Below are 18,056 nucleotides of genomic sequence, written 5' to 3' on the forward strand. Positions count from 1 at the left end.
GTGCAATAGTCAACAGCAATACTACCACAGACAAGCTCATAGTGTTTAATCAGGCTTTATTAGCCAATGCTAGAATTACCACAAAAAGCATGAATATAAAACTTCAAAAATCAGTCTTGCTAGAAGCTTCATTCAAAAAGATTACACTGGACAAATTGTGGTATTTGGTAAATTGTATTTTACAAAAAAGAAATTTTTTATCTCATGATACAAATCCCCCACAAGAAAGAGTAGCTTCTATAAAATGACATCTAAGGCAAATTTCCATAGATCATTTGGATATGAGGAGAAAAAGAACCTGAGATCTACACACCTGAAAAGCTATTATTCTCTGGAGCATCAAATAAAGTTTGTTTCCTTGTTTAAAAATGAATTACACTGTATACATAATTTGTACTACAAAAAAGTTGTGCTATATACTTAGCAGTAGTGCAGGTCACACTTCATTTTACATATTAAGTGCAGACAAGATTTAACAAAATATAAAGTCATAGATGCAAGGCTATATTTAAAGCATTAATAATCTGTTTACATATTGCACACTAAAGTGAATACTTATAGGTCAAATACTCACATTGTAATTGGCCAGTGCTCACATGATGAACCACGTCTGGGATAGGAAAGGGTGGGTGGGGGATCCCTATTACCAAATACTTATTACCGTGTTTCAACTAGCAAGTAGTAAGAAGCTTATTCTTAGAGCTGATCTTTTCCCTCAAGATGGAGAAGCTGTTATTGGTCCCGAGATTCATAAAGAAGTTTCGCTGCCTGCAATGAAAGGGAAAAAAGGAGAAATGCTAATAGCAAAGCAGTACTACTCAGCTTTAACTAAATGCGCATGTCTTTTTGGAACATCCGCACAGGCTGAATTGAGTATTTATCAATGCATTAGAAAATGCAAAGATCAAGACAATCAGAAATAAGGGTATGTTATAACAGATTTCACAGTTGGGCAAAGGAACAATGAGCAGTTCTAGAATATTTCTCCTAAGAGAAATGGTTGGAAGTTGTTTCGCTAATACATTCCTTTTAACAAAAACACACATACACCCTGCACCTTAAACACTGATTCACCTTTTGCTTTCAAGCACACGAACCAGTTTCCTACTGTTCTGTGCTGATTCCTCTACAGCTAACCACATAGAGCAAGGGGTGGGGAATCTCTGATGGGCAGGAGGACAGGTTTAATCCTGCAATAGCTACACACCCTGTTTCATGCAGCAAATAGGATTGTGCAGCCAAGGCAGCAGGGTCTAAATCTCCACTTATCAGCTGATGGGCCAAGGTAAAAGCCCTTTGTTCTTTGAAGCTGGAGTGATGTTAAAAGGGTGGGAGCAGCTTCAGAGAAGTTTGGCAAACTGCTCTCTGAAATGTCTCCCCCCACAATTATTTTAACATTGCTCCAAGCAAGGAATTTCAACAGGTGAGCTATCATGCAACATAATGCCGCCATGTGCTAGTCAGGTTGATTGCCCCACTCCCTGATACTTGGACCACATGGAGCCAAAAAAGTTCCCTGCTCATGACACAGAAGGATAATGATCCAGCAGTTCAACTATTTACCTTATGCATGGCTGCTAGCCAAGTAGCTGATAGCTTTTTGTTGGAATTGAAGTCTTCACCAGCGGTAAATCTAAACTGCCTCAGTTCCTCCAACCCTGGTACCTTGTACAGAAGGAGCATACCTGTAGCGCGAGTATTGCCTCCTAAGGGAAAAAAGTAACCACTGAAAAGAGGGTTTAATCATTTTTCTAGTTCAGAGTGGAGTGACTCCACTCTGCTGTAACACAGGGGTGCTACAACCCATACAACTTTTGCCTAAAACCCTTGGTAAGGTAGCCAGGCTGAGTAGTGACATGGTCAAGACCACAAGCAGAAAAGCCTGTGGCTGAGCAAGTATGCCGATCTCCTAGCTCTGAGTCACACACACAGTTATGTGGGCTCTTGTTAACATGCTTAATGCTGAACAGAGAGGAATTGTCTATTTCCAATACCCCGTGTACAAACTATACAGAACATTAGTTTTGGGAATGTATGTTTGGTGAGTCTATAAGAGTTTTGCACTAAACTGTGTTAGGCAAACAAACAGCCATCCTACCCCACAGCACCAACAGAAGTGCTGTATTTGCATACTAGGTGTCAGTATTCAGTGGAATGTTATTTGCCAAAGGTAACCAGATGGAAGAAGGGCTGACTCCTGCTATATTAGAAGGATTGGAGGTTTGTAAGCGTGGATGGAGATGGTCACAGAGTGAAACAGTCCCATCCATGGACCACTGAATGCTTTCCCCAAAATTTCTGGCTTCAGAGGATTGGGATTCAAACAATCAAACGAGACAGTTCAGAAATAAAATTCCAGATTCACACCATCTTTCGTCCTGCAGATTAGCAGACCTTCTGCAAATGGCACTAAAATGCAGAGCTGACGCTGTACATAACAGACTAGGCCTAGTCTGCTCTGTATTTTGTATTCCAAAGGCAGTGCTACTTGAAAAAAGGAATTGGTGTGTGTGTGTGTAAAGGCTCTGGATTATAAAACACTGGCATCACCACCCTCTTCGCTCCCACTCTGTCAATTCTGCAATAAGTATTATACAAGTTGATCAAATGTATTAATGTACATATTTGGAATCCTGAGGTCTGATTTGTTTGCAAGCCTGGGGCTTAAATGAGGATTCAGCTGAAGCTGGTGAATTCTTCCATCCACAGTACCAGAAGAATTTCCCCAAAGCAAAGGTCCTGTCCCAATGTAGGTATAGGGCAGAATAAATAATGATAATGATAATGATAATGATAAAGGTAAAGTTAAAGGTAAAGGTACCCCTGCCCGTACGGGCCACTCTTGACAGACTCTGGGGTTGTGCGCCCATCTCACTCAAGAGGCCAGGGGCCAGCGCTGTCCGAAGACACTTCCGGGTCACGTGGCCAGCGTGACATCGCTGCTCTGGCGAGCCAGAGCTGCACACGGAAACGCCGTTTACCTTCCCGCTAGTAAGCGGTCCCTATTTATCTACTTGCACCCGGAGGTGCTTTTGAACTGCTAGGTTGGCAGGCGCTGGGACTGAGCAACGGGAGCGCACCCCGCCGCGGGGATTCGAATCAGCAAGCCCTAGGCGCTGAGGCTTTTACCCACAGCGCCACCCGCGTCCCAATGATAATGATAATAATAATAATTATTATTATTATAATAAGTCCGGGATATAAGGTAATGGAGATAAGATTTTGGGAATTATATCTGTTTTGTTTTGTTGTTAAATGTATATTTATGTTTTCTGTTTATGTTTATGTTTTTCTGTTGTGTTAATGGGATTTTTTTTTGGTTTATAAAATTGAAAAACTTTTAATAAATATTTATATCAGATAATAATAATAATAATAATAATAATAATAATAATGATGATGATGATGTTATGCTTCTTTGAATTTTGCTTGGATTAATTTATTCAGTTTCCGGGGGGGGGGGCCATGCACAGTGCCGAGGCCTTGACTTGTTTAATATTGTTGCAAAAGGCAGAGAGAGTTTGACCTGATTCAACAGCAAGCAAGCAAGCAAACTCAGCAGCAGGTTACATAAGTCACATTGAACCAGAAAAGACAAAAGAGGGATGGGAGCAGCGAGCAGGGAGCAGATGGTCTTGCCACTGCCTGATTAACTCAGCAATGAGCAATGATGTGGCATGGAAACTTTTCCCATTATGGAAAGTTATCAATTGCTGCATTTTTCTGTGAAAAACTTTCGTTTCCAAAAATGCTGTGTTTCATAACAAAAGTAGCAGCATCATACAACAGCAGTCAAGGACAAGTTTTTAAATTCTAATTAACTTTTTTTTTCAGATGGCTACACCGAAGAAATAGCTACACAGCCAATGCACAGCTTAATCATGCTAAGAGGAATATACCTTGCAACTTTTTCCACTTAAAATTTAAACCGATTAGTATTCAATGTTGTTCAAACCCATCAAAGCCTATTTAGGAGGAGATGGGAGAGAACTGCCAAAAATTGCCTCCCTCTACCATTCTGTTGATGGATTCCTTCCAGGAGCAGACAGCATACCCATAGTAAGCCAAGTGCATGCTACTGAATCATGATGTCTTTAAATATTTTAAGTATTCCAATAAAAACAAATTCTTAAACAAAACTAAGTTTGAATCATTTTTAGTGTGCTTTATTGGATTACCCCCCCCCCAAAAAAAAGTTTTTAAAAGCTTTGAAATATTTATACTGTACAGTGGTACCTCAGGTTACATACGCTTCAGGATACATACACTTCAGGTTACAGACTCCGCTAACCCAGAAATAGTGCTTCAGGTTAAGAACTTTGCTTCAGGATGAGAACAGAATCGTGCTCTGGCGGCACGGTGGCAGCAGGAGGCCCCATTAGCTAAAGTGGTGCTTCAAGTTGAGAACAGTTTCAGGTTAAGAACGGACCTCCAGAACGAATTAAGTACTTAACCCAAGGTACCACTGTACAGCATATAAGATCATTGTAGTGGAGTTTTTAGTTCTCTTTACCTCCCAAGTAAAATATGTTAAAACGTAATCCCCAATCAATTTAGGCACCAGGGGGGAAATGCAGGAACTCTTCCAGAAAGGCAGCGTGACTCATGAGAAAAACTAGGAGGGCAGACAGCTGGACCTGCAACACTCTCCACAAATCCACTAGGTTTGGCTGAGCACAAACAGAGGCTTGTGGAACAGCAGTTTAGTTTACATTTGGAGAAGACACACAATCGTTCATGGATCAGAGTTCACTGCTTACTGTGCTTTCTGAATGACAGCCAGGAAGCTCTGCTGGTTTCAACGCTCTTTTTCAAATAATATGAAGCTGCAGCATTTTAAAACTTATTTGACACTTCAAACTTATGCTGGTAGTGTTCTCAAAACTGCGGGAGGCAGTGGAAGACAGGAGTGCCTGGTATGCTCTGGTCCATGGGGTCACGAAGAGTCGGACACGACTAAACAACAACAAGGGTGGGTACACGCAACCAGCTTCTAAATACCCTTGCATAAAAAACACACAACTATGCTGTTTCACTGCATTAAAAGTGATGCCTCTTAAACCAGCCTTCTTCAACCTGGTGCCCTCCAGATTTTTCTGGACTCCAACTTCCATTAGCCTCACCCAGCATGGCCAATGGTCGGGGATGATGGAAGCTGTAGTCCAACATCTGGAAGGCACCATGTTGGGGAAGGTGGGCCTAGAATATCCACTCCATTTGCTACTTCTCACATGCATGGTGGCAGCCATATGCAACAGGGTAGCCATAATGGAGGCTTAGCTAAGGAGCCCACCACATTGCTCTCCCCCCCCCCCAATCCAACAGAAGGCCATTGTTGAAACTATCTACAAGGCTTACAATGCATGTGTCCTTTGCAGGACTGTTGACATTTATCCAGGCCTGGCATGTTCCGTGAAAGCATTCCCCAGTATTCCTGGCTTCTTTCCCTCTCATTTGTAATTAAGGGACCGCTGACCATTAGGTCGAGTTGTGGCCGACTCTGGGTTTACGGCGCTCATCTTGCTTTACTGGCCGAGGGAGCCAGCGTACAGCTTCCAGGTCATGTGGCCAGAATGACTAAGCCGTTTCTGGCAAACCAGAGCAGCGCACGGAAATGCCGTTTACCTTCCCGCCGGAGCAGTACCTATTTATCTACTTGTACTTTGACGTGCTTTCAAACTGCTAGGTTGGCAGGAGCAGGGACCGAGCAACAGGAGCTCACCCCGTTGCGGGGATTCGAACCGCTGACCTTCTGATCGGCAAGTCCTAGGCTCTGTGGTTTAACCCACAGCACCACCCGCTGTAATTAGAGTTGTAATTACACAACTCTAAAACCTCCTTTCAGAGAGGTGTCATGGCCCCTTTAAAAAACAACAACAGGAAAAACAAATCTCTCCAATGGACATGAATAAGCAGGTACACACACAGCACTGGAAGAAAACCCTGCAAAAGGCACCTGTTCCTAGTCATCTGGTAGGTCCAATGTGTGCTGATATACACAGTACAGCCTCTGTGGTCCATTCCAGTGAGATTACAGAGGCAGTACCCTCTGTTTGTACCCTATTCCATTATGTTCAAGTCATGGCTGTTCCCACTCCTCCTCTACCTTTCAGGAGGCGAATATGAACAGGTTGGCTGATAGCTGAGCCAGACAATTTTTTTTAATAACAGGTTCAAGCTGGATATAAAAAGGGGACTTAACCTTCTCCAGAACATCAGACAATAGATGGATTTTAAATTGAGCACTAATCCCCCACCATACCCAAGTACATTTGCCCTAAAGCCTGCAGCAGAAAACATGCATTGAACGGGAGCTACAAAAAGCATGCTTAGAAGAAACTGAGCTCCAGTGCTGACCTTCCATAATGTGTTCATTTTCCAAGAGGCTGGTGTAAGTATGAATGTCTTTTTCTACATCAAGGAGGCAGGCAAGCAATGAAGAGAAAGATCAATCAAGAAAAATGAGTAAGAAAGTGTTCAGTTTTAAAAAGATTTCATACACAGCCAAAGTATTAAAGGATTTGATTGCAGTTGGATTAAAGCATTTGGAAGAAACATACAGGCTAGAGGTGTGCATAAATACAATCAATGCTACTGAAAGAAATACTGCTTGAATCACTAGTCCTAAATCTTACTATACTTTTGCTCCTTTGTCCCACACCTCCTGTTCCTTTTTCTGTGACTAAAACTACAAGAATGTAAAAGTTCAGCCAGGTCCCAAATGAATTTGACATGCCTCTGGGCTAGCGACGTTTTTCAGAGTTTGACCTAACACAGCCATCTCATCACACCCATCTAATAGATGGAGACAGTGATGAGCAGCCTATTGTTTAGAGCAGCTGCAGACAACCTGTTTAGAGCAGTATTCCCCAAGGAGTAATCTGCTGGGGGCATATTGGCAGGGAATTGGGCAATAGCCAAAAGTGAGCAGGTCCAACCCTCTTTCTCTTTCTCCCTGCCTCTTTCTTCATGCTAAGCAGGCTATACCATCTCCAATTTAAAGCTTATCAGAAAGCATTCATTTTTGTTACTAATGTTTAGTCACTACATTAGCCCAAGACCCACCAAAACAGAAATATTTCATGAATAGCAGCACCATGAAATTTATGACCCACATATTTTTCATTAACATTGTCAGCACTGCTTTTTAGCAAGTTACCCAGTTGCTATTGGCAACTGGAAGCAGTTTCTAGGCATCCAAATGGTGACTCAGAGTTCCAAATTTGCAGCATATTCTTTTTAAAAACACACTGGGCATGCTCAGTGCATTGTTTACTGAATAATCTTAAACCAGAAATTTCACAACAAATTGCCTGCTTTGCATTTTGCAAAGCACTCCACTGTTTGTATCTCTTTTTAAAACACACAGAGGAAGACCTAATAAAGTAAGATTTAAAATCATCAGACTGTCTGTGCTTTGTGAAATGTGGACTTGCATTTTTCTTCATCTGGGGCCAAATAATGGGAAGCTTTGAAATGAATCCTAATTGGTTGTTTGAATTTGCTGAAGAAACTGCCATTGATTAAAATAAGCTCTTTTTATGTGGAGCTTCTATGAGAAGGCTTTACTAATGCTAAGAAATGATCTATACTATACTGTCACATGGTGTGGGGGGAGGGAGAGAGAGAGAGAGAAGAGGAGAAGGTTATGATGTTCACTTCCAAGACCCCGCACAGTCCTGTAAACAGCTGTCAGTTTTGGCAAAAAAGTGGTTATGTCATGTCTTTGGACAGTAAGAATCCAAGAATCAGATTCAGCAATGAAACAAAATGATACAACTGTGCTGCATTTTTTAAATATGCTTTGCTCTTGTTTTTCATTAAGCAATTGCAAGGAAAAGAGATGATTCTAAAATTCATGTATGCATAAACAGACAGGGTACTAAAACATTTATAGAATAACTTTAGTGAACTTATCTAGTGTGACGAATATCAGATCCTACACCTGGCAAACAATGCATGCATTTTAATATGCTCATTACTCACAAATGGGAAAACCCAAAAGCTAACAGTTGAATATATCTTGATGTGTAGGCAACTCACAAAGGTTGAAGAAAAAATCATCACCTCCAATCCTTCAGCATCTGTTGGCATTATATTAATCTGCAGTCTTGAGGGCTAGAAACTTTTTTCCAGATTACATGGAAACTAAGTTGCTAGCAGCCTGTCACAGACTGCAAACAAATGCCCTATACAGTCATACATCGGGTTACAGCCGCTTCAGGTTGCGATTTTTTGGGTTGCGGACCACCAAAACCTGGAAGTACTGGAACATTGTGACGCGGCAGCTAAAAATGCCAATGCAATTCTGGGCTGCATCAATAGGACTATAGCATCTAGATCAAGGGAAGTAATAGTGCCACTGTATTCTGCTCTGGTCAGACCTCACCTGGAGTACCGTGTCCAGTTCTGGGCACCACAGTTCAAGAAGGACACTGACAAACTGGAACGTGTCCAGAGGAGGGCAACCAAAATGGTCAAAGGCCTGGAAACGATGCCTTATGAGGAACGGCTAAGGGAGCTGGGCATGTTTAGCCTGGAGAAGAGGTGGTTAAGGGGTGATATGATAGCCATGTTCAAATACAGTGGTGCCCCGCAAGACGAACGCCTCGCAAGACGGAAAACCCGCTAGACGAAAGGGTTTTCCGTTTTGGAGGCGCTTCGCAAAACGAATTTCCCTATGGGCTTCCTTCGCAAGACGAAAGCCCATAGGGAAATCTCCGGGACAGCGGGGAAGCGCAGCGCGTCTTCCCCACTGTCCTCGGACCTCCTCCGAAGGCTGGCGGCGGGGCGGAGAGACCTCCTCCCCCCGCCAGCCTTCGAAAGGCTGCTCCGAAGGCTGGCGGTGGGGCAGAGAGACCTCCTCCCCCCCGCCAGCCTTCGAAAGGCTGCTCCGAAGGCTGGCGGTGGGGCGGAGAGACCTTCTCCCCGCGCCAGCCTTCGGATGGCTGTCCTGAAGACTTGCGGTGGGAGGAGGGTTTTCCTTCCCATCGCCAACATTCAGAATGCTGTTCTGAATGTTGGCGGTGGGGAGGAAAAACCCTCCTCCCACCGCAAGCCCCGGGAACAGAGGAGAAGCGCTGCGTGCCTTCCCCTCTGTTCCCGTACCTGTCCGAAGGCTGGCGGCGGGGCGGAGAGACCTCCTCCCGCCGGCAGCCTTCGGAGGTCTCTCCGCCCCACCGCCAGCCTTCAGAAGGCTGTCCTGAAGACTTGCAGTGGGAGGAGGGTTTTCCTTCCCACCGCCAACATTCAGAATGCTGTTCTGAATGTTGGCGTGGGGAGGAAAAACCCTCCTCCCACCGCAAGCCCCGGGAACAGAGGAGAAGCGCTGTGCGCCTTCCCCTCTGTTCCCGTACCTGTGCTGAAGGCTTGCGGTGGGGAGAAAAGCCCTTCTCCGCACCGCCAGCCTGGCAAGCGGTCTCCATAGGAACGCATTAATTGATTTTTAATGCATTCCTATGGGAAACCGTGCTTCGCAAGACGAAAAACTCGCAAGAAGAAAAAACTTGCGGAACGAATTAATTTCGTCTTGCGAGGCACCACTGTATATAAAAGGATGTCACATAGAGGAGGGAGAAAGGTTGTTTTCTGCTGCTCCAGAGAAGCGGACATGGAGCAATGGATCCAAGCTCCAAGAAAGAAGATTCCACCTAAACATTAGGAAGAACTTCCTGACAGTAAGAGCTGTTCGACAGTGGAATTTGCTGCCAAGGAGTGTGGTGGAGTCTCCTTCTTTGGAGGTCTTTAAGCAGAGGCTTGACGACCATATGTCAGGAGTGCTCTGATGGTGTTTCCTGCTTGGCAGGGGGTTGGACTCGATGGCCCTTGTGGTCTCTTCCAACTCTATGATTCTATGAACATGCTCTCTGTGATGCTATAACTGCCTGCCATTGTGTTAACCATTGCCAGTCAGTTATACCTCATACTTTTTGCCGTAGGTGCTTCAGGATTATGATCTCCATTTACAACCTCCTCACAACACAGAGGTAAGTACCTTCTGAAAAGAAGCAGTCAGTTCTTCTCCAGGCAGTGAAGCATCTAGAACTGGTGTGATGGTTCTAATTGCTTGGGGAACAAGAAAGCTGTTTCCTGTTCAGCTTATATGGGGGGAAAGGTGAGTTAAAGGTTTTTTGGAATTTACATTTCATATAGAGGACTGGGGAAAGTCCGAGAAGGTACAAAAAGTGAGGGAATGGAACTCAAAAGCAAGGGAGTTAAAGGAAAGTCGAGAACCAGACAAGGGGAAGGACCCATTTAGAAGGTTAAAAATAGAAGTAGGCTAGAGGAACTAAAAGCAAGACTGAGCTATGCAGAAACCTCACTAAAGTCTATTGAGGGTAGAGAAAATGTGGAATTCTAGGAAGGTTTGTAAACGGAAGGATGGCAAAAAGGAAGTGGGACTAAGTAGGCAGTAGCTTGAAAAGTAAAGGGAGAAAAAAAAATGGGTAATGGCGACATCTAGCCAATGAGAAAGGACCTACTCTCTCCATATGGACCTACCAGCTCCCTGCAATCATCGTCTAAGGCCCTTCTTTGTGTGCCTCCCCCATGAGAGGTCAGGAGGGTGGCAACACAAAAACATGACTTTTCCGTAGTAGCTCCCCATTTGTGGAACGCTCTCCCCAGGGAGGTTTGGCTGGCACCTTCATAATACCCCTTTAGGTGCCAGTGAAAAGACTCCTCTTCATCCAGGTCTTTTAAATATGTTTGTGGGAGGGGTTGTGAGGAGATGAGGGTTTATTGGTTTGTGGTTTTGTTGTTCTTGTTCTTGTTTTTATCTTCTATTTTTATGTTGTGAACCACCCTGAGATCTATGGATAACGGGCAGTATACAAATTTAATAAATAAAAATAAATTAAGAAAAGAGAAAGTATGATTGAGACATGTACTATTAACAAGAACAAAGCAACGGAGGGAGCCAACAGTAAACAGGGCTACTAGGTCTGGAATACAGACCTGGATAGGGGGATTCTGCTACTTGTAGCTTCTACTGTCAATGGAGCATTATGACCTGGCAACCCTAAGACAACAAAGGAAGTTAAGAAGCAGTGAACTATAGGGATCAACCCAAAATTCATATACTGATTTGGAATAAATAGCCAACTGTTTTTTGTCTGCACTCAAGTTAAGCCAGAATTCTACTGAATTGGTCATCGGTAAAAGGACTGAGTTCCGAATGTATAAAAAGCACTGGGCCAGGCTTCCTGAATCAAGGTAACAGAGCAACATCCCTGTCTTTAGGGTAGGCCAAAACACTACCAGCTGCTGGTTAAACATCAGTTAATTCTGTACAAGATTTACCTCCAGGAGTAAATCCCTCAGTAAGTATCTGGACTGTGGAAATCTGTGCAATTTCAATTTCATAATGGCTCTCTCCATCCAGAAATAGGTATCTACACACAAAAGAGGAGAACACCACCATATGTCGATCAGCAGGGCTCGCAATACTTACCAGTCACACTGGTAAGAAGCACATGTTTTACTAATATAGATCCCTTGATTTTTTAAATTGGCAAAGCATAGCAAAGATCATTAGATTTAGGTACAACTGTTACTTAGGTGAAAACAAAAAAATTCCTTCCAGTAGTACCTTAAAGACCAACCAAGTTAGTTCTTGGTATGAGCTTTCGTGTGCATGCACACTTCTTCAGATACCACTTCTTCAGCTCATACCAAGAACTAACTTAGTTGGTCTTTAAGGTGCTACTGGAAGGAATTTTTTTGTTTTGACTATGGCAGACCAACACGGCTACCTATCCGTAACTGTTACTTAGGTGGTTATCCTGCACTACTTCAGTCTGCAAATAGGGGGCTCATGACTGAATGCTCCTTCATTTAAAAACCGCCTCGACACAAACACCCCCAAATATAGGAACTAGATGTCACCAAGAACAGTTCTAGTTTAGTAAACCAGCAAGCCAGCAGAAGGCTATGTGCAGGAAATTTGTTTATATAGAAGAGCAGTGAATTCTGCTGTCCTTTCCACCAGATTCCTTCCATCTCGTGTCCAGGTCCCTCTTGAAATGGTAGATAGTGCAGGAGGTGATTCTTCACATTCTATGAATTTAGGCTATTGAGGCAGTGAATTCTGCAGAGTAATTCTCAGAGTTCTACTGCATTCATGGTGCCCAAACAAGACATGTCTTGGAGGGCCATTGTGAAATTCCTAAACCTATTATAAAAAATTCAGGCTGGAGTCCCTCTTTACCATCAAGGATTATCTGATGCTTTCGGTTATGTGGTGCATTACTTTGAAAACAATATAAATGCCTACATTAGTTGCCCAGAAACAGCTGTTATTTGGATGGATTCAGAGATCACAGATTTACTGCTACTCAATATCAAATCAAACTGAAGTGTGCTGCAAGTTTCAACAGCCCAAACTACAGTTTGTTATAACAGCTGGAACAGAGACTGGCAAAATCAATTCTTGGGCAGCAATAAGGATCTAGAATTGCAGCTTATGCAACAGCACTATGAAGAATAAGACTAACTGCTGAGCAAGTCCTAGTAGCCAATGAAGCACACTTCTTACCTCTGGTTGTTGGAAAGTCGACAAACCATCATCTCTGACTTTTCTGATGTCCCTGGAGTTACAAAGAATGTAGCACCTAGATATCCAGGAAACGGGGAGTGGAAAAAGGAAAATATGCACTTAATATGCCTAGAATTTATAATTAAGGTAATGACTTGAAAGATCTGGCTCTAAACCTGCCTCAATACAGGTAGCTATGAATTAATGGTTTATTAAATATTCTCAGATCTACTTTAAGTGAAAAAGCAGTGACAGCATGTTCTATCATGATTAATCAAATATAATAATATATGATATGAAGTCATTTAGGAGTTTAAGCTACCATTCAGAAGAACTAGGACGTTTCTGACTACATTATACTTAGGAAAATATACCTTATTTTTGCACTGAAAAGAGTGACTTGCAGGTTACTATTCCAGTGTAAATTGATAAGAAGAAATCCCTTGTTCTCTTTATGCTGAATGCTCTGTAGCTTTTAATCTAAATATTCTGAAAGAGCTGAAACAAAACTGCACAAATTGAAATCAAAGTTTTCTACATTGGATAGGTCTATTTTGCATGTTTACAATTTGGGCAAGAATTGTGTCTATTAGATACTGAAATGTGAATGATGTACAAAGGGACACTATTACATAAGAATCATCCTTTAAACTCACATGCAGAACATGCCATCCTTATTCACTGTGCTTGTTGCTGACTTTGTATGGCTTCCTGAATGTCAAATTAAGCTGCACACACAGAATAGGCATTAAAAAGTGTCAAAGAACATTTCTAAGAAAAATAATCTTGACAGAGCAACATGGCCATTTGCTACTATAAAAGGACTGAGATTTGCCATTTTCATGATCTGACACTGCAGACAGATTCCCAAACTGAGAGAATGCATTTTTATCTAGCACCATTTTTTTAAAAAGTTGCCTTCTTTCTGATATTATAACCATTTATTTTTAAAAGCAGATGATTATTAATTGCCCAAAACAGACCTTTAAATACTGCCTCTTAGATAGTTAAGTACAAATTCTATAGAATCAAACAGCAAATCACACTGTCGTTTATCATGCTAGATTTAATACAGAACTCCAAAGTCAACTCTAATTTCCCGTGCCCAGCAAAAAAAACAAAAATCTGGCCTATGGACAGCCCATGCTTAGTACTTACCATTCATAAGTACTTTGAGCTGCTTGTCATAGAACTCTGCTTCTTTTTGAGAAATGAGAGCACATTCGGCGCACTGACGCACGGGATCAACAAAGCACATACGAGGAAGAGGCACTTTCTTGCTGCAGCATTTGTCACAAAAGCACTTTCCGCATCTCCTGCAGTGGTGCTGGGGGGAGGGCAAGGAGGAACAAAGGAAAAACTGTATCAGCAAAGTTGGAGCTTTGTGTTAAAACTGATGGCTCTAGCATATGACTGAAACGCAATGAGAGATAAATATAGTATGCAGTGTTTGGGGGATGGAGGGGATAGCCTTGAGATGCCTAGTTAAAGAGTGCCACAATTATTGTCAAAATGAAAACTATGGAAAAATGTATTTTGATCTAGGTGAATCAGGCAGCACTGCCTTTTCAGATTTATAATGCACAACAATAATTGCTCCCCCTCTTCTACTAATGCTCAAGTCTACTTCTTTGAAATTGTAGTTATCAAGAACATTAAAATATTCTCCCTTTTCCTTGTTCTGATAAGGCATGCAACATTCAACATGCTTGAAGTGTCAACACTGTGAAATTCATGTTTAAGCACTCAACTTCACTGCAGGGGAAGAGCAGAAACCTGCAGGCTACTGTCAAAATGTAATATGCTACAGTGTGTTCCCTATCTTAGTCTCTGAACATCCTATATAGCACTCTAAGTGGGTGGTCACTGGTTCCCAGGATGACTTAAAGTGAATAATTATGTATTGCAAGTCTGGAAAAAAAGCTGAATATAGATTAAAGATGTGTCAAAGTTGCCCACTCCAAGATTTTAAACATAGCAAAAGATGGCAGCCTTGTGGCAATATTTACTAGTTAATGTGTAGTAAGGTAAAGGCCACATTTGTATGTCATGCTAAGCCATAGTTTAATAAGACATCAAGACACTGCAATGTACCTCTGGCTCATGCTCCCCCCTCCCCCTTTCCTTTCCCTACACAGCTGAGAGGTGGCATTCATAAGTTTCTGTTTTGTTTGTTTGTTATAGTCAACAAATTTCCTCAGGAGACCCATTGTAATAAATGGACCCAAGTAAGTCAGTGGCTGCATTCTGAGTAGATGTTAGTTGAATACAACCCTTTGTCTCAACTGACAGTGGCTAACAGTCATTATAGTTTAACTGAAACAAACTATAGTGCTGACCACAGTTTGTCTAGAGGTTAAGGAGAAGTGGGATGATTCCAAACTTCTCCTGATCGTGAAAGAGGATGTTTTTTCTGGGAGTGGGAGAAGTGAACAAGTCCAAAGCTCACTGCAGCTCATTCAAGTTTTCCTAAACTATGGCAACTGACAATTGCTGTGAGTGAAATACACACATAGGAAGGCGCTTCAATACAATTCATATTGCAGCAGCTCAAGGTGGACAAATCATAACATAAAATTAAAGAGGGGCTTTTGTCACTAGCTATTATAAGTAAAGTGCTCAGGAGAAAACTTTTCCTTTCCCCCCCAAAAGCAGCCCAGCTGTCACATTTATATGCCTAATTCTGGATCATGGCCAGTGACGATGCCAATTTTGCCTCAGAACAAGATTTCGTATTTTGGTGTATATTTTGCGTTTATCTTCTTACCTTTCTTGTTATGAAGTCAAACTTTGCATTGCACTGCATGCATCTGGGACACTAGAAGATAGTAATGGAAAATATGGGAAGACTTGTGCCCAAAACTAAAGGAATGCATTTAGTACTTCATCAACATATTTATATGCATTTACTTCTATTGTGTCCTAGTCTTGTCTTTAGAAAAACACACACAAGTTAGAACTGGAATTACTGAAAGGTATTTAAAGAATAACCTCATCTACCCATTACTTTTCAAGTAGTACAACTAGGAAGGGGGCCCCAGGACCCTCCATATATTGTTGAACTACAACTCCCATCATCCCTGACAACTGGCCATGCTGGCTAGAGAGCCAGCGTGGTGTAGTGGTTAAGAGCAGTAGACTTGTAATCTGGTGAACCGGGTTCACGTCTCCACTCCTCCACGTACAGCTGCTGAGTGACCTTGGGCCAGTCACACTTCTCTGAAGTCTCTCAGCCGCTTTGAGACTCCTTCAGGTAGTGATAAAGTGGGATATCAAATCCAAACTCCTCCTCCTGGCTAGGGCTGATGGGACTTAGGAGTCCAACAACATCTTAAGGCTCATGTTCCCCACCCCTGCTTTAGAGCTGTATATACAGTATAGTCCATATGGTAGATTCAACTACACAAAGCAAACAGACTACAACAGGGAATATGCAAACCAAAATGAAGTTTACCTGTGACTTTTCTTTCTAAGAGACTCCTTAATGGATACTGTTATTATCGATAAAAGATACTGAGAAACTGTGATTACCAATAAATATATTTCACACATCCTTTTGTCTCATATAAACATGAAGTTCCTGGGGAACCTGATTCCTTTGTAAGCAAGATAAAAGCCAATCTTTCTGATAACCAGGTGCAAAGGTTCTCAAGGCTCAAAAAGCCATTTAAGCTCATGCACACCTGACATTGTTATTGAACGTGGAACAGCATTCTCTCATATTCAGCCATGTCTCATCTCACCTCAATACCCTCCTCTGAGGCCTGCATTTGACCTGACTCCCTCTTTATTATCTCTGTTGGGTATTCCCTCTTTGACTGCTTTACACATACCCAACCTTCCTGTTGCTCTGTCTCTTGATCCCCCCATGCCTTGCAGTTCCCTGATGCAACAGCTGCCTCAGAAGACTTGTCTGGTCTTCCGCCACTTCTACCTACTTCTGAAACTCCACAGCTTCTACCTTTAGTCTTCCTCAGGCCTTGACTTGCTCATGAGTCAATAAATTATGACCACTCCTACCTTATTGTTGAAAAATGGTTTAAGCTCCACTCATCCCTCATCTTGATTTACAGCAACTGTTTTCTCTCTGACCTTCCGTTAACACATCATCCAGCTTCCCACCTCTCTCAGGAACTCCACAACCAAAATAACCCGCTACTTAGCCTCTCCTTTAGATTCCTGTGCTGGCTTCTCATCAGCTCCCACACCCAGCAGAAACTGCTGCTGATCCTTAACTGGGGGGGGGGTGTAATTTCAGAGTTGGTGCTTGGTTAGGAAGCAGCCAAATCCACACGCATTAGCAGAATGAGGTGGCCAAAAAGAATAGGTCAGGTTACCACCAGAATAGAGTTCAGATTACAGGTGTGATATACAGCTTCCGAATGCTCTCCCCCATCTGCCGCACTAACACACACAACAAAATCCTCCCTGCAAACAAAAAAAGCTAGCACATCAATTTCAAGTGGAAGAATGAGGAACTGATGACCCTCCAGACAGCACTGGATGCCCAACTCCACCCATCCCTGGCTGGGGTTCATGGGAGCTGGAGTCCAGCAAACCTCCCAAGGGACTCCTTGCCACTCCTTTCGGTGCCTCCTAAAAAACATTCTTGTCCAGACAAGACTACCCACATGCTTCGAAAGTCAAGGTCAAAATCTTTCCTATGCTTTTAAGCATGGAATTTTTCTAGATATATATATATATATAGAGAGAGAGAAATTTCATGCTGAAAAGAATGTGTGTATGTACACACACACACACACGAAAGTGCTCCCAGCTGCAGCATACACCTTGTCGCAAGGCGCTGGCTTTCTACTTGCAGGGAAGCTACCGTGATCATATTTCATAACTGGAAGGGACCGTAAGGGTCAGCTTGTTCAACCCCTCAGGAACGCTATTGTGATGTTCTGTATTATGTCTTGATTATTATTATTATAATTATTATGCCTCGTAAATTATGTTCTTAATGCTGTGCACCGCCCTGGGGTCTCTGGATACAAAGGGCGGTATATAAACCCAACAAATAAATGATATATATAAAGCGAGGACATTCGGCGAAGGGCCCAACCGGGGGGCTGTCAGGGCAGGGCCCTCCTTCTCCAGCCGAGGCGGGGAAAGAGAGACCCTGAGGCCGGCGAGGGAGAGCCAAGCCCAGTTTAGGGATGGTGGGTTTTTTTTGGGGGGTGGGGGTGTCTCCCCTTCCCCCGAGGTTCCTCAGGCGGGATTTCTGAGGGGAGCGGCTGGAGCCTCGCCTTCCCCGCCCTGCGCTGCCTCCGTTACCTCCTTATCGGGCACCCACGGCGGCTCCTCCAGCCCGAAGGGGCTCCCCGCCGAGCGGCTCTCGGGCACCATCCGGAGCCCGCTGGGAGAGCGGACCAGCTTCTTGGCGTCGAGGGCCTCCCGGCCCGACATCTTTCCCCTCACAGCCGCCGCCGCCGCTCGGCGACTCGCCCGAAGCCACCAGCTCGTGGCAAGGCCGCCCCCGCCAATCAGCGCTGCTTGGGCAGAAGACGGGCGTCCA

At 43.2% G+C, this 18,056-nt stretch overlaps 1 protein-coding gene and 1 long non-coding RNA gene across 3 annotated transcripts; both read right to left on the reverse strand.

The window, feature by feature from the left end:
* Nucleotides 1-39: 39 nt before the first annotated feature.
* On the reverse strand, nucleotides 40-18,042 carry ZFYVE21 (zinc finger FYVE-type containing 21). Of its 2 annotated transcripts, XM_083738245.1 has the most exons (8): nucleotides 17,816-18,027; nucleotides 15,303-15,353; nucleotides 13,694-13,862; nucleotides 12,536-12,611; nucleotides 11,302-11,393; nucleotides 6,358-6,411; nucleotides 1,564-1,706; nucleotides 40-768 (listed from the first exon to the last, which is right to left on the reverse strand). In XM_083738245.1, exons 1-8 carry the CDS (start codon nucleotides 17,945-17,947, stop codon nucleotides 733-735), a joined length of 753 nt encoding a protein of 250 aa, XP_083594371.1. In that variant the 5' UTR covers nucleotides 17,948-18,027; the 3' UTR covers nucleotides 40-732. The 2 variants fall into 2 exon arrangements, with proteins under 2 accessions (XP_083594371.1, XP_083594372.1); XM_083738246.1 differs by lacking the exon at nucleotides 6,358-6,411 and having other exon boundaries at nucleotides 17,816-18,042.
* On the reverse strand, nucleotides 3,375-5,431 carry LOC310844852. The gene is made up of 3 exons (XR_014564360.1): nucleotides 4,983-5,431; nucleotides 4,467-4,866; nucleotides 3,375-4,222 (listed from the first exon to the last, which is right to left on the reverse strand). It is a non-coding gene; the product is annotated as an uncharacterized lncRNA (long non-coding RNA).
* Nucleotides 18,043-18,056: the final 14 nt, after the last annotated feature.

Source organism: Podarcis gaigeae, assembly GCF_964106915.1.
Source record: "Podarcis gaigeae genome assembly, chromosome: 1".
Lineage (NCBI taxonomy): Eukaryota > Metazoa > Chordata > Lepidosauria > Squamata > Lacertidae > Podarcis > Podarcis gaigeae.